This window comes from Emydura macquarii, unplaced genomic scaffold (assembly GCF_026122565.2).
Source record: "Emydura macquarii macquarii isolate MOO-44397 ecotype Brisbane River unplaced genomic scaffold, CSIRO-AGI_Emac_v2 contig_2676, whole genome shotgun sequence".
In the NCBI taxonomy this organism is placed as follows: domain Eukaryota; kingdom Metazoa; phylum Chordata; order Testudines; family Chelidae; genus Emydura; species Emydura macquarii.
In genome coordinates, this window is record NW_027132813.1 from 12,364,460 (window position 1) to 12,387,826 (window position 23,367).

Genomic DNA, 23,367 nt, shown 5'->3' on the forward strand with positions numbered 1-23,367 from the left:
GTTGGCAATGTGATAATTTGCAAAGTTAGTGTATCAATATCTTGTTTAGCTTTCTGCTCAGCATATTCTATAAACCAAAGGAAACAGTTGTTAAAGATTGGACTCTGGCTTACCAAACATATTGCATCCCTGACGGTGTCTTTTTTTTTCATATGGTAGTACTTACTAAAGTTCCAAATGCTATCAACCAAATTATCCAATCATTGATCTTCACATTCTTTTAGAGTTAATCTTTTCTGTTAAGAAACTGTTACACAGCCCGAGCCATGCATGGCCTTCTCGTGCACCAAATCCTATTGAAGTAGAGCTGTAGTATCTTCCAAGGAGTTGTTACTTTCTTCAGGAAAATACTCTCCTATAGTGAGGGTCAAAAATAGTCTCTCTGGCTTTAAAAAAAAAAAAAAAAAAAAAAATCCTTTATATAGTTGACCAAAATCTTTGTTTAAACTCCTTGATCCATCTGATTTCTAGAGTGTAGTTCTGACACCAAAATGGTTGATTTCATTTTGAATTGTAGCCTTTAGTTTTGTGGCTTTTCTAAAACATCTCTTGTTAAATGGCTTATATTTCAATCAGGCCAGTTTCAGCCATTTATAAAATATACTAGAATGAGTTTTGAGTATATTTTGTCAATGCCTCCTGCATCCCACTTGAATGAGCCAAAAAAATTTCAACTTGCTGGTACCAGAAATAACTAATATTTGTAGTGTAATGGTAATTTTTTGTGTACATGGGTTGTATTGATGGGATAGGTCATCCTCAATTAGCATGGAATGAAAAGACCTATTCACATGTTCTAGTCTCAATTGCTTTTGTGTCTGGAAGATTTTCCTCCTAAAACTTAAAAACGTCTGAAGGAAAATTTCTCTTTTTGAGAAAGCAAGTGTTACAACCAGCTCCTGATCAGAACATACAAAGGGCAATCAGCGCAGTCAATTATTTTCTACAGAATTTCTGAACTCCCCTCAAAGTGTAATGGAAGTATATTGGCATTGGAACGCTGTACTTTCACCTAGATCTCTTGGAAAAGTTGACTCCAAAGCTGCAGGATATGTAGGGTCATGGTGCACTCTAACACTTGCTGTGCAAGAACTTTGAGCCTTCATGTCTCTGAAATATTAAAACTGTCTTGAAAGTGGGCTTGCCTTACTATGCTGACTCTAAACTAAAGGCGGCTGTTGAAAGGAAATTCAGGTTAATAGTATCTATAGAATACCAATGTCTTCAACTTTTATAACACAACAGTAAAACTACATTTTTAAAAGGGTTTTTTAAAACCCTTCACTATTTATTCTGGTAACTTTGGAGTTTACATTTCATTCTATGTGACCAATGGAATTAGCCTGTTCAGTTAGTAGTCCTTTTCACACTCTTGAGTCTCATGCATTAGAATAATGTTGCAAATGCCTCAAGAAGATCCACACAAACCATTTTGAGTTAGGATTTCATGAAATCCTTTCGGGTAATAAATCTTGCAAACCCTTTTTCTTATACATACCTAAACTTTGGGTGTAACTACCTAGACTCCAGCCTGATCTACACTTAAAAATTAGATTGACCTAGCTGCGTCCCTTAGGACTGTGGAACAACTGCCTGTTCTGAGTGCATTAGTTAGGCTTACCTAACTCCCAGTGTAGAAGCAGCGAGAGCTCTTCCATTGACCTAGTAAACCCATCTCTCCAAGATGCAGTAACTACATTGATAGGAAAAACCCTTATGTTGATGTAGGAAGTGGTACAGCTGCTGCACCATAGTGTTGCCTCTGTAGCAGCTGTAATGTAGGCATCACCTTAAGGCTTAAGTGTCCCATTTTAATAGGTGAGTTTGCCTAAAATGTCAAAAGTGACTAGTGTGTTGGGTGAGGCTTGAGTGAAAGCTGCAATGGGAACTATTAAGTCTGCATTTGATTTCTGTGACTTCAAACTGTAACTTCTTGCATTTAATACACATCATATACAGTAGGCTGTAGCTAAAATACATTACTGTTGATAGAATAATAAAGCATCTCAAAAAATGAAATATCTATTACTGTTGGAGAGGCAGTTTCTGCACATAAACCTGTTCAGTGTATTAATTATCTGTGCTGTCCCTCTTTCACAGAAAATCAAATCCAGGAGAAATGTCCTAAGACACGTTCTCCAGGATCTGTTCTTAAATCACAACTTGGAATTCCAATGTAGTAACACTGGGGCTTACCCACATGATGCCTGTATGTTATTACCACAAAGAAAAGTTCCTCCAGGAGAGAAGAACTCAAGAACAGAGTAACTTTTCACTTAAATTACTAAAGCCCAGATCCTAAAATATTCCTAACTTCCATATACCTTTATGGATCTGGGTGTGAATGATTTCTGTTATACATTTCAGGTGACATTTTTACCTGGAGTTGCTCCATTGACTTGAGCTATACTGGTTTACATTAGCTGAGAATCTAGCCCATGGTACCTCAAGGTGTCTAAGCAGGTGAACACTATTTCTGCACAGAAAACAGAAGCCATAGAGGCTCATGCTCCTTCTGCAGATGGCTGGCTTTACCATTAAGGGAACTTTGAATAAGGGTTTTACTGGACTTGGACTCGGGAGCCAATTCTGATCAACCATATTTATATTTAAAGGGAAACCCTCATTAAAACCCAACCGTGAGCTTTTCAAACACATTCAGAATTAGCAACTATGACATTATAGTAGAACCTCACTAATTTACATCAGCGGAAGTTGGTTGTAAATCGTTGGTTAAATTTTCAAATTGATGAATAAGTCAGCAGACTCCAAAAAGAAAGGCTAATCCATCCTAGAAAGTACTTTTGGTCACTTAACAATAAGAGTGTCTAGTTTTCATTGGATATTTTATAGTATACTTAATAATAAAGTGTTCTGTAGTCCATTCAGTAAAAATAATGAAGTCTTTGTAATACAAGCCCTTCCTACAATCCTCTATTATGTACATCTTAGTGTCTTTCTATATTATAAATCATATAGATTAGCGAGGTTCTTTTGTGTTGCAGAAATTGTAAGGAAAGATTTTTATATGCTGTGGTTTGTAACATACATGTATTTGAGTATGTACCGTTAGATGCTTTTGAATGTCATATGGCACTGATAATGACTAAAAGATGTACTTGCAATGGACTCGGAGCCTGATTCTATGGTAAGCCAGGATCAGGCTTTTGTGTTTGAAAAGGAAGGATAACCCATTCACTGCTAATTTAGATGCATTCTGGGTGATAGAGAAAGTTTCCACACAGTGCTTTAATGATGATCCTAATCAACAAAAGTTAATGGATAATAAGCAGCTTAGGCGGTGATGTCTATAAAGAAGCCTAATGTTTTCCATTATTAGGCTTTGTTTTCTGTTGCTTTATAACTTTGTCAAATTTAAACCATTAGAGCTGAAATTTTCCAGGCTAGGTTTCTGTCACTGGTTGAACTTTTTAAAGCAATTTCAGCTAAAACAGTTAAGCTGTTTCTGGGAATAAGAATATTAGCAACATGGGCTACTCGGACCACATCAAACTTGTTCTGCCATAGGGTTTTTTACTGCCACTCATTACCATAGTATCTGAGACCTTCCCACATAGAATCAATAGCAAGAACAAACTCTCTAGTGGTCTTCATGGAGTCATTGGATAGAACTTAGAGGGGAGTTTGTAGGGGTTTGGGAATAAAAAGGAGTATTCAAATTGAGTAGCATGTCTGGAAAGGCTTTCTCAAAGAGAGAGGCTTTGCACCATTTTCTAAAGAGGGTCAAACTCTGGATTCACCTGGTCTTCTTGGGAGGTTTGTCCCGTAGCTGGGTCCCCTTGACACAGTGTGCTTATCTGAGCTTTCATGAGCTTCATTCTGGGCTTTGTGATCTGAATTGTCCATGAAAGCTCAGACAGCTGTCAGTCATTGGGGTTCACAGCTCAAAGTTGGGACATTGACGTAGCAGGAGCTGAGCATTCACAGCTGCAAGTAAAGTCAGTGGAGCTGTGCTCTGGATATAAAAAGTGCTATAAAATGCTAAATACTGTTAAAAATCAAGCCCTAGGCTTCTCATATTGGCTTAAAGTTCTGTGCCTCAGTTGCCTAAGTGTAAAATTGATATAAATACCACCTCACGGGTGTTATGGAGATAATTTCCTGTTAATCAATATTAGTAATTTAATTATTCTTTATTTACTGTAGGGTTTGGATGGTGTGCAGTAAATACCTTGGCTCACACACTGATGGAGGAGGCTAAAAAATTCCATGAGCACCACCATCCATTCTGTGCGCAGAATGAGGCAGGCTTCTCATATTGGCTTAAAGTTCTGTGCCTCAGTTGCCTAAGTGTAAAATTGATATAAATTGGAGATAATTTCCTGAAGAGGCTAAAAATTCCGTGAGCACCACCATCCATTCTGTAGAATGATATGTAGCCATATAAGACTGTATCTTAATATATACAGTCACAAAGTAGGGCTTTTCCCCAGTTTCTGAAAGGTTCACTGCTATTCCCACAGTCTTTGAGCAGCTGACCAGGAATTCCTGGCTCAGCTCATCCTTCACATCTCTGGTTTCACTGCCTTCCGTGCTGGGTGGGGAGGGCCTCTCCCTGCTGCTCCTGCTTCCTAGTTCGCTCTCAGCCAGTTCTGTTCTCCCAGCCAATCCTCTCTCATTGGAACTCCCTTTAGGGTATGTCTGCACTGCAGCGGGGAGTGAGTCTCCTGCCCTGAGTAGACCGACTTGCATTAATAGGGTTCAACCTAATGTCCACACCATTGTTTTTAGCACTTTGCAGCAGCGCTGGCAGAGGTTTGAGCTAGCCATCTGAGCTCAGATCCATGGGGTTGGGTGAGACTGAGCCCAGGTAGCTAGCCTGTGCTTCTGCCGGTGCCACAATGTCCACACTGGTGTTTTAATGTACTGCTTTGTTTACCTGGACTGGGGGGGGCTTACTCCCAGTGTAGCCATACCCTTATAGCCCCAGGTACAACTCCACTCCCTTAATTGGCCCACTGGGAGCACCAGCTCTGACACAAGGCAGCTGGACTTACCAGGAGCCAGCCACCCTATAACATATCTCCCTGCCTTTTTAGAATAGCCTGTCTCTTTCTTAGGCTGTCTTGTCCCCTGAGCAGTGGGAACCCTTCTGGACTGCTGTCACCTCTATAACCCAAAACAAGACTCCCTATATATTTGTATATATCCATATTCCATAAGTTCCCCACAGTCCTTAAAGCCAGCCTTACAATCCAAACTCTTGCCACCCGTGCACCATCCACATACCTTCAAGGCCTGGAGAAGAAGATGAGGTTATCTGCACGTAGGGTCTTTAATTCTCCTTTAAGCTCAATGACCATAACGATCAGGCAACCTCTCTCTTCATAGGTGGCCTGGTGTCCTGCAGCCAGCTGCTTTCTCTCTCCTGGACCATCTGTGGCTCACATACTGCAGCCTCTAGTCATTCTAGAAGACCTTCCATCCTCAGAATGGGAACTGTAAAACAGGTGTCCCCTCTTCCCCTTTCTGTAAAAGACCGCTGTTTCTGCCCTTGGTGTCTTAGCTGGGTCCTGGCCTGCTGATGAGGCTGTCTAGGTCCTCCCTGTACCTGCTGAGCTTGAGGCTCTGCCTTCAACCTCCATTCCCTGGCTGCCTTCTTTATCTAGAGCTTGGCCAACTCCTGCTCTGTCAGTAAGCACTGCTGTTTCCACACTCCCTGCCTCCACCCTCATTGGGGCTAATCCCTGTTCCAGTTCTCTTGACGGATGATTTTCTGCCAGGAGGTGCTTACATCCTTTAGCCCTTATTGATGTTTTTAGCTGACCCTGCAAGCTCTGGAGATAGTTGAAGGCTTCCTCTCAGTCCCACTCCACCATTTGTACTCCAGCTTCTAGCTCACAGCACTCCTTTCCCAGTTGATTCTTGGTCCTCCCTGCTTAGGCTGTCATTCCATTTGCCCCTGCAGCAGCAATGGAAAACCCAGCCAGTCTTTCCCCCAGGATTATTGGTCATGGCATACACTTATCTACCCCCATGCAGAGCTGAGTTCTCTGGCCTTGGATCAGCCCAGGTAGTCACATTCCATTACTGGGTATTCTTGCCTAATATTGTTGTCAGCAAGAATTTAGGGAAGCCAATTTGATATTACTGAGAGAACTTTAGAGTACAGGATTACTCCTAAAAACTACTGGTACGTAATTCGTTCTATTGGAATTTCCAGGGAGACAATCCTCCCTTGAAAGGACACAGATACAGCCCTCTGATCAAGATAAAACACAAACTGTGATACTTTGAAAACAGATACCAAGTTTTATTTGAAGTGAATTGTTACGTGAAGGAGAAAGATTAGAAATTAAGCATGACATGTAACCATAACACTATATATATAAAATCAGAATACAACTATTAGAAGATATACAGTACACAAAATAGTACTTAGACTACAGAACATACAGTACACTAAAGACTAATTTAATGCTATAATACAACATACTTATCATTAAACATCTATACTTGAACATCTATCATCCAGCAAGCGTGGATCAGGAGGGTAGATGATGGGTCGAGGGGGAGAATTTCACTCCAGACCAAAAGCATCCAACTTTATTGACATTCAAAACTCAGGTGGTCTTTACTTACACAACCTTTAAAGCATCCCTCAGTTTGTCAGGGAAAGTCCTTCTGTTCTGTACAAAAATGACAGAGCTACCTGAGGCTCAGACACACAGCTGGGTGGACTCAGTTAGCTCTGTTGTCTGTAACCCTAGAGGCATCTGTGCAGGATTACCTTAGGCCTACATACAGAGTGGGGATTTAGTTAGCCCATTTGCCTTTAAGCCCAGAAGCACCTGCCCAGCTCTCCGACACAAGGATCACCTTAGACACAGAGCAGGGACTCAATTAGCCCAGTTGCCTTTAAGACCAGGATCACCTGTATGGTTTCTTAATAACAGGATTACCTTGGCTTGGACATAAAGCGGGGACTCAGTTAGCCCGGTTGTCCAAAGCCTAAGGCACACCTCTGCTTCAATGATGCGCACCGCTGTTTAGGTTGGTCCTGATGTGAAGCTCTTTCCTTTCTTCGGTTCTCTTGATTAGTCTTCCTTCTGCTCTTTTCCTCTTCTCAGGTGGTCTCTCCCCCCAGGTGATTTCAGCGCTCTACCTCCTCTTCTCTTCGGGTGATCTCAGCGTTCTACAGGATCTCAGCTCTCTACAAAGCTTAGCCTGCTCACAGTTGGCTATATATAGCTGTCAGAATGGGTAGGGGAGGGGTGATGTTGGGAGGGAGTTCATCCAAAGGTCACCCAAGCTCAGCCAGTCAGCTTGAAGGCTACCTAATATGCTAATTAAGCTGTAGTGGCTATGTTAATCAGGTTCTAATGTAAAAAGGCTCTAAGCCAATCAATACTTAATATGATAATTAGCCTCACCTCCTATAAGTAGCCTTGCCTTCCATGCTAATGAGAAGGATGGGGCAGGGAGTTAAGGTGCCAGGGGGAGTGAGAATATGTCAAAATGGATAGGGGAGGGGCTAGGAGTTAGGCACAAACAGAGAGGAGAGCTATTTTCTAATTGCCAACGCCAGATTCACTTCCTAATTTTTATCCTAAAGATCCTTTTCCTAAAACTTAATATTTTAAATACCACACAATGTCCAGACACTGACACCACACTTTATCTATCCAATTGATTACTGTTTTTGTTAAATTTTAAACCCCCCCCTGAGGCTTTTCTGCAACCCCTATTACCTGACTATTCTGCCTAGCAGATTCAACTAGTTTGAAACAAAAATCTCCAGTTACAATATGCCCTGGATTACTGTAGCCAAAGCCCGTCACCAGAAGTGCCTCCACTGGATTGTAGGACTGATTGGGCCCTGATAGATCCTGTGTTATCCTCCTCTGTTGGGACTGTTTGGGGTCTTCCTCAATTAAGAACTTCCCTGTTGGGCCACTCTGTTTGCCACACCGTTCAGGGCACTCATCTCCTTTGGCCTCAAAGAAGGTTCTGCCTGTTCAACTGCCTCCCCCACTGAGGCAGGCTGAAACTGCCTTACCCAGCTAGTTGGGGGTATATCTACATTGCAATTAAAAACCTGTGGCTGGCCTGGGTTTGTGGGCTCCAGCTACAGGGTTATTTAATTACAATGTAGATGCTCGGGCTGCAGCCCAGGCTCTGGGACCCTCCCACCTCAGAGGGCCCTGGAACCTGGGCTCCAGCCTAAGCCCAAATATCTACACTGCAATTAAACAGCCCTTTAGCCTGAGCCCAAGTCAGCTGGCCTGGGCCAGCTGCAGGTTTTAATTGCCATGTAGACAGAGGCTCAATGTTTTGGGCTTCAATTTCCCTTCTCCTCCCCCCCCCAATCAATCCTCCTCTCTCCCCTTTTATCAGAGGCTGGTTGCAGTGTCTGTGTTCTCTACCATATGTCACAAGGCAGGGTTTCTCCCCAGCTTCTCAAGGATCTGCTGCCACTCCCACAGTCCCTTTTAAGCGGGTTTTTCTGTCCCAAGTTTAACAACCAGACAAAAAACAGTACCTCAGTTCAGCCTTCACATCTCTGGCTTTCACTGTCTTCTCTTCCAGGGGACTCTGGCAGTCCTGCTGCTCCTGCTTCCTAACTCAGCCAGTTCTGTTCTCACTGCCTCTTCCTCCCTCCTTCTAATCCTTTTAGCCCCAGGTTTTTGCCCTGCCCTCTTAATTGACCAAATGAAAGCAACTGCTCTGACACATGGGAGGTGAACCTACTTGAGTTACAGGGGCCAGTTACTCTGTGACTAGAGCTCTGCACAGATACAAAATTTGTATCTGCATCCAATCCCAAAAATGGTGCACGGATGTCTGTGAATTTGCAAGGCTCTACCTGTAATACATACAGTCAAGGGGATCAAATTAAAGTTGCATATGCAACTAGAACTCTGGCACTTCCTAATTTTTGAGTGCTTGATTTTACAACCTTAACATAGCTTTTTTGAATGGAATGTAGATTTAGAGGGAGAATTTCAGAAGCACAAAGGACAATTTTGCACCCAAGACCCATGGAATCATGGCACCTAGCTGCCATTTGTGTCTTTTGAAACTGATGTGGCTGACTCTTTTGAACTGCATCCTGCTATATAAACAGACAGATTTAAATGTGGAGTTTCATCTGTGGAGTTTCTGTTGTTAATATCTGGGGGATGTGGTTTTTAAAAGTGCTGAAAGGAGTTAGGTCCCGTACTGAAGGGCTTCTGAAAATCCCACCTTGAGTATTGGAATCTACTGGTTTAAAAATAAAAATGCAGGTGAGAGTGTGTGAGACCCCAATATGGAAATGGGTATGTTTCCTGTACTAAGCGCAGAACTGAAGATTTGCTGCTATTTTCCTGGGAGCAGCTACAGCCTTCAATATCCACTGGTCTCATTAGGTTCTCATATTTGCTGTGCTCTGAATTCTCCTGGCTCTTCATGTTAAACTTCCTCATATGCTTACGTGGGTTAGCAAATCTCAACCTAAATTACACTTCAACAGCAGCACAGTCAGACTTCTGTAGTACCTGTTCTAGATGTACGTAATTAGTATTTGCTATAAATGTACCCTAGGTATGTATTGAAGGTCAGTTCTGGAGAATTGTCAATCTGATTGGAGCTGATGCCTGTAATGCCAACATTCCTTTTGAGAATTCCTGCCAAGTATTCGGATACCAAAGTTGCTGTCCCTGGATTACTCTCACTACACTAACGCCCACTGTTTCTTTTCATACCCCTTTTGTTAGGAACATGGCTTTACTGACAATGTAATGTGGCTAAACTCTTGCCTTTCTGGGTAGCTGTATCAGCTTGAACTAAGTTATTATGTGGAAGTGACCATTATTGTGGTGATATAATCCTAGTTGTACTGTCACTGGCTTGTTAATGCATTTTGATGTATCTGTCATGAGGGCACCATGAGAATGGACATAGCGCCATTAAGTTGTGCAGGGTGTTTTGGGTTGGGGTTTGGTTTTTTTTAAGCAAATTAAGTCTACTTTTTCTTTATAGTCTTGAAGAATATCCACACCTATAATAAAGAATTCCCCTTTGATGTTCAGCCTGTCCCGCTCAGGTAAGGAAAATTGTGGATTTGTACATGTAAAAACTGAATTGATATTAAAGGCAGTATGTCTAGTGGTTAGAGAGAGCGGGTTCCTTGGATCACATACTTGCCATGTTGCTTTGGGTAAGACTCTTTTTTTTTTTTTTTTAAAAGGAGTCTCTCATTTTGGGATACCTAAACTTTAAATACCATAGCCTTCCTCCCTCCCTCCCTCCCTCTCTCCCCTCCCAGATTTGCTAAACACTCACAACTTCACTTGAAATTAATGGAAAAAATCAAGCCCTAGGTATCCAGAATTAGATATCACTGAAATTTGGCTCATAATCTTTGTCTGCATCTGACTGTAATATATATGTGCTAGTTACACAGGCTTAATTTGTTAGTACATCTAGCACTAGCCCAAAAGTGCTGTGTGTATTTTGTGACAATGCGTTGCTTCTGCTCTAAACCTGGGGACAGTGGCTCTTTTTCTAACGGTAAATTTTTATTTTAAGACAAGTCACTAGGTTTTCTCTTTATCTTACAGGAAGATTTTAGCACCTGGAGAAGAGGAGAACTTGGAATTTGAAGAAGATGATGAGGAAGGTGGAGCTGGAGCAGGGTCTCCAGATTCTTTTCCTGCTAGGGTTCCAGGTAGGTAACCATCTTCATCATCTGAGATATTTCATAGACCCAGGAAGGGACATGAGACTTGTTTAAAAGCTGCTATAAGGGTAAGCCATTTCCAGTCAGTCCTGAATCACCTTCAACAGAACATCTCAAATGGTTAGACACCAAAGCAATAAATATCTCAGGAATCTTAGACTAGCGGCTGAACCAGGTGGAGTTAATCAGTGAAAGCAATATTTGTCCCTTCAGTGAGGAGATGAAAATAATTTATTAGTTTCTGTCTTGCTTTCACGGTGCATCATTTGTGTGAGACACAATAGTTTGGATTAAACCATTTTGGGAGTGCTGCTTTGGTTTTGCTAATCTGATAAAACACTCTCCATATGAACGCATGTGTAGCTGTTGATACACCTATAGGTCCTAGTGAAAACACAGCTCATTAATTACATTTTTGTCTGCTGAAGATTCATAGGGATAAGAGTGGAAAAGGAGAATCAGAGGGATTTTGATCGCTTAATTGTTTCTCTTCCTTTCTTTAGAGCAAATTACCAAATTTATGTTCTGGGAAGGGGAAAATGTTTTGGTACTAGAATTGTAAGCAGCATAATTGGGGACTCTCCATCTGTGCATATACAGTGCGAAGCATGATGGGGCCCTGATCTTGGGGTTGTTTTGGGGTTGTTGTTTTTTTTGCCTCTGGGTGCCACCATAATATAAATGATTGCTACATGCAACTGCTGATTTAAGCATAAGTATGAAAGCTTAATGCCAATGTGCAGACTACACTGACTAGCTTTGTGGCACAATATATGACTGCAATATCTGAATGCTGTTGTCTTGCTGGGCATCTGTTATCATGAGAAACTGTGTGTAAATTTGAGTTCTGTTTTAGTTTCAAATAAGCATTTCCCAGCGTATTGCTTTTGTCTTCCACTCTATGTAGCTGTATGTCTGTGTTCGTTGTTTAAGTCCCCTCTGAAGTTATATTGAGAAGTAACATGAAAATTGTAGTTGAAGATATCCTGAGTGAATCTAAGATTAAATCCTACATATAGTAGGCCAACATTTTTGTAGCCAAATGTTCTGACCTTACTAAGAAGCAAAATGGCCACAAAAGTTTGGGGCGGAGAGAGATGCTTAAAGAAAACAGGGTGTCTAACATTCAACACATGGGCTACTTATAACTTTGAAAGTGGGTAAAGAGCTGGAGGGACCCTGGGCAACTCAGTGTGATTCATAATGAAATGTGCAAATATATTGCATTTAGGTCACTAGTCTTGAACCTAGCCCGTATTGACAGCAATTGAAAGATACCAGCATTTAATGGGTGATGCTCACTAAGAATTGGGCTGGAGCCTCCAGTTCAATTCAAAAGTGTTAACTATGAAAACTGCCACACTTGAAAATGCACCAACACCAATGTTAGAGACACCAAGAGGGAACCACAGAGAATGAACTAACATGTCATCCCAAGAGGCAGTGTCTTCATTTCAGAGTTGATCAAGGTACATTGGCAGAGCAGTGTGGAGAAGCTTGCACTGGCCTCCCACTGATGCATCTGTTCTGAGGCTCCAGAGCTCTGAAGCCATCATCTCATAAAGAAGCATTCAGTTCACAGGAACAGAGCACAGCTTTGCTCTGGAAAGTAATGAAGTACAAATGGCACCTTCTTACTTAGCAGATGTGCTTCCTGGGTGTATTCACAGAGCTGCTAATTGTTGCAACAAAAATGTGTTTACTGCTTTTAGTCCCTTTTTTAGGTGTCTTGGCTCTGCAGGGATGAGAATGAGCAGGATTCTGTTTCTCCTTGTGCATTATAAACAGCATTGTTACTAAGCTGCAATCAGATACACCTTTGCAACCCCACTGACTGCAATGGAGCTGTGCAGGTGTCACTAATTTGGAACATCTAGAACCTTTAGTACAGGTGATGTGCAAGAAGGAAAGAACCCAGATTGACACTGAAGCCAAGCTGGGTTTGCAGGGTTGGCTGTTAGAAAAAACACATGTTGACTAGTGAACCTAGCACACGGGATATAAAAATCAGAGCAAGATAATACATGTTGGGCTCCACAGTGCCATTCTTACAGACTCACTTTTCAGGATAGGACCACACTTCAGTTTGTTGCCCGACTTGCACACCCTGCCTTTCACTGGATTTGATGTTGCCTTCCAAAAGGAAGTCAGCCACAATGCAAACAATCTGCCTTGAATTGTCTTTCCACTTTGTGCTACTTGGGTTTCTTTTCCCCTTCAAGCAGAAATATGTGTGTGGTGTGAGGTTTGATGCTTCGGTGACCTAACTGCTTAACTTTAGATGTTGGCTGCTCATTTTTCTATGGACAGCAAGGCTCAAACTAAAACAAACTATTCACAGAACCTTCTGACCTGAGGTATATAAATTTCAGCCAACCGACTGTCCCAGTTGACTTAGGCTACATTGTACTTTCCTTACTTAAAGACTGCTTCTGTGTGCTTTTAATTCATATTGCATTACTGTATTGTCTAATTGTCCATGGTCTTGTCTTCTACATGCATGGCTTCCCCATGTTATCACATGCTACACCATATATCTAACTCAGGAGCCATTGAAGGTATGATAACATTTTGTGTAACGTCATTACTGTGGCATCTTTCATTTATATCTTAATTCCAAATGTCAAAGTATAATTGTTTTTGTAATGAAAGAACCGGGGGCTTCTCTGCATATAAGTAACCGGTGAGCTGACTTGCAGCTATGAAGAAAAGAAGGATCATGTTTTAGTGAAGCACCTTAGATGGTTTTCTAGAAACTTGCTTGGCTTGATTTCTCTTGCTCACTGTCTTGCAGCATTGCCAGTTGCATGTATAGCTGGGTTTCCTTCAATGGGGTGCATGCCTGATTGGCTTTGCATTGCTAACTGGAAATGCTTTGTGCCAGAAGCTGGGTGACAGAATGACCTAGCAAATACACGATTTCATTCTTGCATGTTATCCCTGTGTGTTCTTTGGCCTGCATGGAACTAAATTAAGGCTCCCTGTCATATGGGCTAATGTGACTGAAGTTTGTCACGTGGGTAGTTTCACTCAAGACTGTTAAAACTGACAGGCCCAAGGGGGGATGGAGGGAAGGACTGGCATTCTGATGCCTACGTTTCTCCACTAGACCACCAGTTCTAATTCTTCTCAAAGGTTGCTACCAAATGATGGTGCCTGTGTGAGATGGATCCAATAGTCTCAATCCAAATCCTGACTGACAGACATGGTAGTTTGTATGACACAGACATATGTAACAGCCACATTCTTAAGTGGTCTCAGATGTGCTAGGGATTAAAATAGCAAGGAGATTGGGCTGCCCTAGAGATCCAGGAAGGGGAGAGAATGACAGGGCTATTCAGTAGAAGCTTGAATCGCTACCCATCTACACAATGGGTAAACGGGACTTCACACAGTCAATACAGCACCCTCCAGGAGCAGTTAGTTAACATGGGGAAAAAATTGAAATCACTGGTTTTATATTATGCCCCTGGCTGGATTCCCTGCTCTTTGGAGATGGCGTTGGAATGCCATTTTCATCTTTGTGTTGATGCAGGATAGGTGGGGCACATCTGCAAGCCTGTAGAGAGCACAGGAAAGAGCTGGTTGAGGTATAACCCCTCACTTTAAGCACATGTCCAATAAACAAAGCAGGAAAACCCATGGCACACTACAGTGCTGGGGAAATGGCTGTGTGTTGAAGCAGGATGTCAGAAATTTTCCCCAACATGAAAAGCACCTCTGTTTTCCTTGGTATTGTGGACTATCCAATTCAGTCTTTAGTTTTTATTAATCTGTTCCCAACTCTACAGTTAGCAGTCTTTGTTCTGCCAACATTAAATGCTGGGGGCTAAAGGGTTAATGTTTTGGTTTGCTCTCTGTTGCTAGGTACTTTATTACCCAGGTTGCCATCTGAACCCGGGATGACGTTACTCACTATCAAAATAGAGAAAATTGGTCTGAAAGATGCTGGGCAGTGCATTGATCCTTATATCACAGTTAGTGTAAAGGGTAAGTATTGCTGTTTCTGCCGTGTTCATAATTCTGTTCTCTGTGTGTTTTATGGAAATAGGATCCCTCTTCCCCATACATTTGAAGCACTCTTGTCTGCACTCAGAAAAGCCTCTCTCTCTCTCTCTCTCTCTCTCTCTCTGCACAATAAATTTGTGGCTTTACGTGGCTGCTGCTTTAGTCAATGGTGAGACGATTGTGAGTGTGCTTTTGGTTGGTGTCCTGCATCTCCTCAAACATCCATCAGCCAGAACAAGTGGACATAAAGCTTTCTCTGCCCTTTCGATTCCTGTGATTCAACATTCAGATCCCTTGTTTCTGTGGGTACAATTAGACACCTATGGCTGGCCCTTGTCAGCTGACTTAGGCTAAGGGGCAGTTTAATTGTGATGTAGACATTCAAGCTTGGGCTCGGATCCAGGCTCTAGGACCCTGTGAGTCAGGAGGGTCCCAGAGCTTGGGCCCTAGCCTGAGCTCGAACGACTACATCCAGTGACTGACCTGTACTAACAGTTCGTTAAGAGTGCTTTGATCTAGTCTTGTTTCAAAGCGAACAGTAGCTCCACATCAGTCTCGCGTGGGGTAGATTCACAGCCCGGTGTGCAGCAAACTAATTGTTGGTGTAGACAAGCCCTCAGTCTGAAGCCTCTTCCTTCCGATGAAAAGCTGTGGAGCCTGAATCCTGCTCTCCCTGCATACACATTCACCCTGCATGTCTCTCAATGAGACCCTGAAGTTGCAAAATGTTTATTTTTAATAATGTTGCTATGGTTCTTCAGCATTATTTTTAGACTCTACTTACACTTCATTCCTCTCAGCCTCAGCCCTCCCAATTATTCCTTGTCAATAATTTGTTTTTGTTATGTTCTTTTGGCCCCCCAAGCTTGTTTAGAGACCTAGATTGGTGGGACCAGTGGTTACAGTTACTGTTGGAGGCCAGCATCCAATCTGGGTCAAATTAAGCATGAAAGAATGCATTTGATTTTTTGACTAATAATAAAGTACCAATTTTTAACACCATCCTAATATTGGGTATTGAAATTTCAGTGTTCAAAAGCAAATATCCCATAAACCGCCTCTTTTCTGTTTCTTGAAATGTGTTACATTTCCCCATAGCTAGTTATATAATGTAAAAATACAAATGCTAATCGCTGCAGGCAGGAGGTAGGGTAGCAACTGCAAGTGCTATGCAAGCTTTCCCCATACAACCCCGACCCTCGGTCCTGACCTACTGTGTTCTTTGCACGAGCAGAAATTACCAAGCAGTGCTGTTATTCAATGGTATCATAGTCTGACTCCGCTTTCCACTTACCTATCAAACACACACCTCCCCAGTGAGACACTGCACTCCTGATTTGAAGTGAGAAGGAGGTGTACTTTCAATCCCTCCCAAGTTTTTAAAGTGAGTATACTCAGAAAAGTGATTGCTTATTTAATTTAAAAAAGCATTGAGGCCCTATTCATTGTCTCAGTGACTCCATACCAAACCAGCGTGTGATTTTTTTTTTTAAAAGGAACCAAAAAAAAAAATAAATTACCATCTTTAAAATCTCAGTCTGGAATCTGAAAGTCGGTGGCTAACTCTTCAACAATAATAGTTCTGCCATTGACTATTTTAACTGTATTTCAGCAGCACCTGGATGCCTTCATCAGGGCCTGTGTGCTAGCCATCGTCTCTCACGTGCCCACACAATAAAAAAGACAAAGAGCTCATGATTTTACCATATGCTGAGGCACAACAGATAGCTAGAGCAAACCGGTGAGGGGAGGGCTGAAGTGTGGGAGGACAAAGTAACAGTGAAACAATCAGAAGCAGAATAAGTAGCAGTCTCACTTGTTCTGGCTTATTTCTGAGCAACACAATTGTTAATCTGTGCTCACATAACGGAATCCAGCTCCTTCCCCAGGCCTGTGTTGGCTCTGGAGTGCCAATAGGAGTGAAAAGTAGTGAGCACTGTTTCTAGCCAGGAAAGCAAGCAGATCTGCCTCTGGATATTCAGAGGTAATGGATTATGACTCTATTTTTCCATGGACTTTTTTCAGATTACTCCTTTAAGTTCTATGTGAAAATTGTTTTTAAAAGGGAATTTGATACTTCAGTGGCAAGCATAAAAATTGCCCTTTTTAAAACTAAAATTGAATAGTTCTGAACTCAGTAATGGGAAGGTAACAGAACAGTGACTGACATTTAGGGGATTATATTTGGAGCACAAGACAGAGGTTTCAGATTTTAGATACAGTGCTGATTTTGGAATTTGAACCAATGAACTGATAATAGGAGCTAACAAATACGGGTTATGAATAAGATTTGTTAATACTTGGATGGAAAGTGCATGGATGTTAATGACAAAATGACTTTTTAAAAGATGTTTTGGATACTTTGGCCTTAAAAGGCGCTAATTTATTTCTTCCAGATGTGAATGGCATAGACCTAACCCCTGTTCAGGATACTCCTGTGGCTTCAAGGAAAGAGGACACATATGTTCATTTTAATGTGGACATTGAGATCCAGAAACATGTTGAAAAACTAACAAAAGGTGGGTAATTTTAGACTTCTGAATCGGGGTCCATGAGTCTTCAAGACATAGTCTTGATGCTGCTCCTACTTTGAGGAGGAGCCAGGACCAAGCTGCTATACTAGGGCCTAAGACCCAGGGCTTGTCTGCATGACAAGCCAGGGTGTGAATCTACAGCACACTAGCAACTTATGTGGGCACTACTACAGCTCAGTAAAAGTCCTAGAGCAGTGGCTCTCAACCTTCCAGACCACTGTACCATTTTCAGGAGTCTGATTTGTCTTGTGTACCCCCCAAGTTTACCTCACTTAAAAACTACTTGCTTACAAAATCAAACATAATAATACAAAAATGTCACAGCACACTACTACTGAAAAATGGCTTATTTACTCATTTTTACCATATAAAATAAATCAATTGGAGTATAAATATTGCACTTACATTTCAGTGTATAGTATATAGAGTCATTGTCTGTATGAAATTTTAGTTTGTATTGACTTCACTAGTGCTTTTTATGTAGCCTGTTGTAAAACTAGGCAAATATCTAGATGAGTTGATGCACCCCTGGAAGACCTCTGCATACCCCCAGGGGTACGTGTACCCCTGGTTCAGAACCACTGTCCTAGAGTAGTGGCTTAGTATATTTTGTTTTCAAGTAGTACACTCTATTACACTTGCTTGGACCAGCCATGCTGTGGTTCTGTCATTCATGAGTAATAGAATGGAGGTACAAGCTTAGGAGAGTAATTCTAACATTTCAAGAAACATGATTTGATCTGAAGAAATAAAAGAAGCTATTGTTTGATATATGTAGAACTGGTTATGAAGGCAGCCATGTTTTCATGCCAAGCAATCTATTATAGGCAACTTTCGACTAGTTTTTTTTCTCTGACTTTTTTCTCCCTTTAGGTGCAGCTATTTTCTTTGAATTCAAACACTATAAGCCCAAGAAAAGGTTTACCAGCACCAAGTGCTTTGCTTTCATGGAGATGGATGAAATTAAACCTGGGACAATTGTTATAGAACTGTAAGTGACCTAGCATACAATCTGAGAATATATATATATATATACACATACACTGTTATCACTTTGTCTCCTTCTGGGTTTCTTGCCACTTTATTCCTATCTTCTTGAAAATACAGTTACAAACACCAGCATTTGGTTTGGAAGGAACTTTGAACAAACCAGCATGGAGATGTCAGGTTATATATGTATTCTACATTTTGATCCTTAGCTAAAGTAATAAGATCTGTAACTAAGAAAACAAACATCTTCCTGACTAGAGCACAGGCCTTCTTTTGAATGAAATCCCCCCCCCCCCTCTCTCTCTCTCTCACACCCCCCCACCTTGTACTGTCCTCTGATTGGAAAATGAAAGTAGACTGGCAGGTTTGTCTTTTTCTTACTCTATTTTGATTTCTGACTCTCTTGGTGCTACTACTGTAGTGCTGTAATATAAGTGGCAAACATTGAGGGGTATGAGAATTTGCCTCATCTCCTTAGTAATAAGAAAGAGAGAAAATAAAGTTATTTACCAGCTGGAAGAGAGGGGCAGAGTCCCAAGCAGTCAGTTGCAGAGGAGCCATTTTAGGGCTGCAGCTATTTGGCTCTCCCAAATTTAAAGGGCCAGTCCAGAAAGGCATGCTGGTCAAAGTAATTCAGTTAAGAGCAGTCATGCAGTTAGGGATGGAGCGGGTGGAAACCAAGAAGTCATTGGAGAAGGGCCTGCTTTGATGGTTCCCCACTAGTGTGTCACATGGGGAATTGTTTTAATCCAAAGTAACTCTAGTGGGAAACATCTAATGAAAAATACTCCTGATAATAGCAATTTTGTAAGATCCATTTTCTTTACAAACCAAAATGTTAAGTCTGAATTATCAGATACTTTTTCTAATAGAATTAAACCTGCAGTAACATGTTGGAAGTGTGTGTGAAGCAAAGCAAGATAACCAGAATACCTTGCAGCTGAATTCTCTTCTACTCGGTCTTGCATTCATTTGAAAGTTTAACTTGCTATGCCTTGTTCTAAAATAATAATCCAAAGAAGAAAACAAAAGGAAGAAACTCAGTTCAGTTTTTCATATGTAACCTATTTTTCATTATTGTTATGTATTTAGGATTCATACAAACCTGAGGCACTTAACAGATAGTGACAATGGGGTCTGGGTACTGTCGGAGCATGGGTTTACTCTGATATATTTAGTCATCATTAGCATTTGCCTTCAATTTTATTTCTTGCGGTTACAGATACAAAAAACCCACTGACTTTAAAAGGAAGAAACTGCAATTGTTGACCAAGAAACCACTTTATCTTCACCTCCATCAAGCATTGCACAAGGAATGACCCTTTTGTGAAACTTCTGTGAACTAAACCACTTGTCACAAATCATGGTAGCTGCGTGTGTAGCACCCCCATCCGTCAACAGGCAGGAAAATGGCTGTACTCATGCCAGTAGGTCAGATGAGACCATCACACACTGCACAGCAATACCACAGGGTCAGAGGTTAAGCCTATCATTCAGGTGCAAGTTTCTTCCAGTACCTTTTGGATACTAGTTTTATCACCAGCGTACTGAAGTATTTTGTGACAGTTTCTCTTCATAATTGAGCTGTTTGTAAAATTTCAGTTTTGTAACTTACCCCTGGTTTTACCCTCACTTCAAAACCCTTACTAGAGGGTGGGAAGTGCCCCATTCACCACATCTGATATGGCAAAATGATGTAGCAGGTTTGCTAGCTTGTTTGCTCTTGCTGTGCTTGCTCTTGCAGTCCTTCACATCTGAGAATCCTTCACTCTGTCTTGTTGGGAGGGTAAGGGAAAGGTTATAGAAAAGGGATTTTACAGAAAGAAAGAGTCTGAGTGGTTTAAGAAGCAATAGGATGCTGGTTAGAGGGAGAGACTCAACCCAAAGTTGAAATGCTGCTACAACATCTTGTCAGCCTGCTGTTTTGTCTTATATGGCTAAATGGAGAAGGGAGGAATGTTTTGACGGTGAAAGGGAAGGTGCTGATGAGACAACCAACCTGTCCACTGTTATCTCCATCCCATTCAGATAGTTCCCAGACTTACAGCATCCAGTGTATCATGTGATTTCAGATATAATAGACAAGTTCTAAGTGTTGGAATCTCTTAATCATGAATACTTACTTAAGGGAATAATCTGCTTATGCCTTTTCTCCTATACTTTTACTTCCCACCCCCTTTCCCAGACAGTGGTGTACAAAGGGGCATGCGCGGTAGAACTCTGGGGGCCCATCCTCTTCCCTCAACTGTCAGTGGGACTTTTACCACTGGTTTCCCAGGCAGTAGGATTGGGCCCTTAATGCTCAGCAGAAAGCCTCACCAAAAAGATTAACAGCTTAAAAGTGGTCTGGCTATCTCAGGCTGTCAGCTAAAGACAGACACACACTCCAGGAGAAGCTGTTTTCATAAAACCTGATTGTGGATCTTTGCATACCTCTATTTGTATGCAAGTCTGGAAACTTAGTCTAAAGTAACCTGGTTTTTATGTAGGTAGATAGGATTATCATTTATTTTCTGTATTATTGAGATGCAGAATGTGTAATAAGCTGCAGGGCATTGGCTTATTATAACATGAATAATTGCATCCACCTTTTGACTTAATAAAGGGACCGAAGTAGAACCCATTCAAACTTTTCATATATTCAATGAGTGGAATATTTAATACAGTTCTTCAAGGTCTGATGTGCTTCCTGTGTATCTTTAATAGTGCCTACATACACTCATACACTCTGTTATGCTAACAAAGGACCAGCACCAGGAAAATGAAGTGTCAAATGTTAGCTGTTCTAATAGCTTGGATGTGAATGTACCATTAACGCCTTTCTTTCTGCACCATGTGTAATACTAACTCCAGAACACTTTTTTTTTTTTTTTTTTTTTTAAAAGTGAGTGAAAAGGATTTTTGCACTTTTCATGGCAATCTGTTTGTGGAGTGTGTCGAGGTGATCCTTTCTGCCTCTAGAACAGTGATTTTGAAGGGAACTGTAACAACTGAGGGATAAAATGAGGCCTTTTAGGAGGCTGAAGCTGAATTTAATCTGGTCTTCTCCCCTTCTTTCCTCCATGCTGGCTTAATTGTGGATGAGTTCACCTCAGTGAGCAATTATTTGGCTAATGGCTGAAGAACTGTGTATTTTAACAGTTCTTAAAGGGACCAAATTACATCTTAACCTTTTCCAATAGACTTCACCTGAAACACTATTGATTAGTTTTGTTAAAATAAATGTAAATATAATCTGACATAGTGTTCTCCATTGTGTCAGTTGCTGTTGTACAAATGAATGAAATATTCATTAAATAAACTGACTATTTTATAGGAGCAAAAATGCAAACTTTCACCAATGCAAGAGGTGTAGCACATGGCCCTGATCAGCCAAAGCACTTGCTTAATTTAGATTTGCATGCTTATAAAGTTAAGTCAAGGGATCTCACTACCTGCACCAGTGCTTTGCTGAATAAGGGTCTACTCTATACCCAATGTAGCCTTTCTAAAGTCCATTCTAAGAGGCTTTCATTTTTCTGATGTGTACATTTGTCATACTAAACAAGTAAATATTGTGGCTATGTACTTGCCTACACTTTGAGCACTCAAATACATCTCCATATAAAATGTCCTGTTAAACTACAATCACTCAGTAATTGGGGAAAGATAGAAAGTAATGAAATTGTGTTTAAGCCTGGTCTCTGCCTAACAAAATGTACTCATCGTCTGTTATAGGGAAAGGATTATCCTCAGCAGTCAAAGTTAAGAACCATTTAAGATGTCAATTTAGGGGTTAAATGAAATGGAATAAAGTTGCTTAGGGAAGAACATAATAGGTCAACTTGAAGGATCTAATTCTCAAAGATTAGGTGTTCATAAACTACATGTGTAACAGATGTATATAATTAACCAATTACATGTTGAATGGTTAATGAGCCAATGTGTACACTAGTGCCTACAAATTAAACACATTTTCATGTGAGAGCCAGTTCTTTTAAACTATCAACTTTGCATCTCTCTCCAGCTCTTGAAGTCCCTATAAACTGCAATTGTATGGAATGTCAAGTGCAGTAAAGTTTGAAACCTTGTTTGTTAAATACACAAGTAGAGCTTTGTATTTAACTAATTGTAAATGAATGTTTTTTAAAGTCACTTCTGTGCATTTGATTTTATTCTTCATGATATAGCTATCCCTGAAGATTTTCCCACACGTGAAACAGGATGCTGCTTGTATAGCTATGCACAGTGCTGATTTACGCTCCTATATCAGTCAGAATTTGAGTTTGGCTAAAAGGTCATTTGTTATAGTATTTGAATAACATACCTACAAATCAAATTAATTGCTGCTTGTACTCCACAGATAAAGCTTTAATTTCTCAGAGCCCTGTACTAGATTTTTGCTAGCCTTCTCCACAAAAGAGAAACGACTCAAAGCTTTGCTTCCCTGAAGGGATCTAGGATTCTAATTCTACTCATCTATATTTTACAAGTATGAAGAAATAGCTTAAATGAAATCCCTTTTTCTCTTGTAGCTGTTTAACAATCTCACTCATTTTTCTACCTCCACTGATCTGAAGCCCCCCTTGCTTGTACATCAGCATTTCAGCCCTACAGAAATTCTTCTTCCTTCTCACGCCCTCCATTTGCCATGGGAAATCTTAATTTACCTTGAAGTTAGTTTGTTCTGTATAGTTACATTTGTTTAAACAATTTGCTACATGATTACACACAACTTCAGTGTAAATGTAAGTGCTTTGTAAATCATGCAGTACTTACTATTTATAACATGATCTTAGCCCACTAGTGGTATCCATTATATTTTTGAAACTACAAGGTAGACACATAATGCAACCTTGAAGAGCTCAAACTATGCACAAAACTTTTGAAGTACAAAGTTGTGCTTCTGGGAGAGGAATAGAATTTTTTTAAATGCTTTTTAAACTGCCACTGGATCCCAAACTTTTCTGTGCTGCAGTTAAGCAAATGGGTCAAGGGGTCACCTGACTTTCACTGCAATATGTGTCAGTTCAAGGCTGCCTATATGGGACAAGGTGATGTAAGATATGATTACAGTTCCATAAAAACAAAGTGACTTAAATGTCTTAAAATAACTAAATCAGGGGTTTGCCAGAGTGACCTTGGATTTAAAATGGTTGTGTAATTTAACTT

General features: G+C 40.8%; 1 protein-coding gene across 2 annotated transcripts in view; it reads left to right on the top strand.

The window, feature by feature from the left end:
• AIDA (axin interactor, dorsalization associated) overlaps positions 1-22,350 on the top strand; it is a 56,237-nt gene extending 33,887 nt beyond the window's left edge. Inside the window, exons 5-11 of one of the 2 annotated variants that reach the window (XM_067564913.1) lie at positions 9,985-10,048; positions 10,566-10,672; positions 13,231-13,242; positions 14,552-14,674; positions 17,089-17,211; positions 18,100-18,217; positions 19,439-22,350. In XM_067564913.1, the coding sequence (XP_067421014.1) occupies positions 9,985-10,048; positions 10,566-10,672; positions 13,231-13,242; positions 14,552-14,674; positions 17,089-17,211; positions 18,100-18,217; positions 19,439-19,535 (644 nt within the window). In that variant the 3' untranslated portion in view covers positions 19,536-22,350. The remainder of the gene's footprint in view (positions 1-9,984; positions 10,049-10,565; positions 10,673-13,230; positions 13,243-14,551; positions 14,675-17,088; positions 17,212-18,099; positions 18,218-19,438) is intronic. The other variant, XM_067564914.1, reaches the window with a different exon arrangement.
• Positions 22,351-23,367: the final 1,017 nt, after the last annotated feature.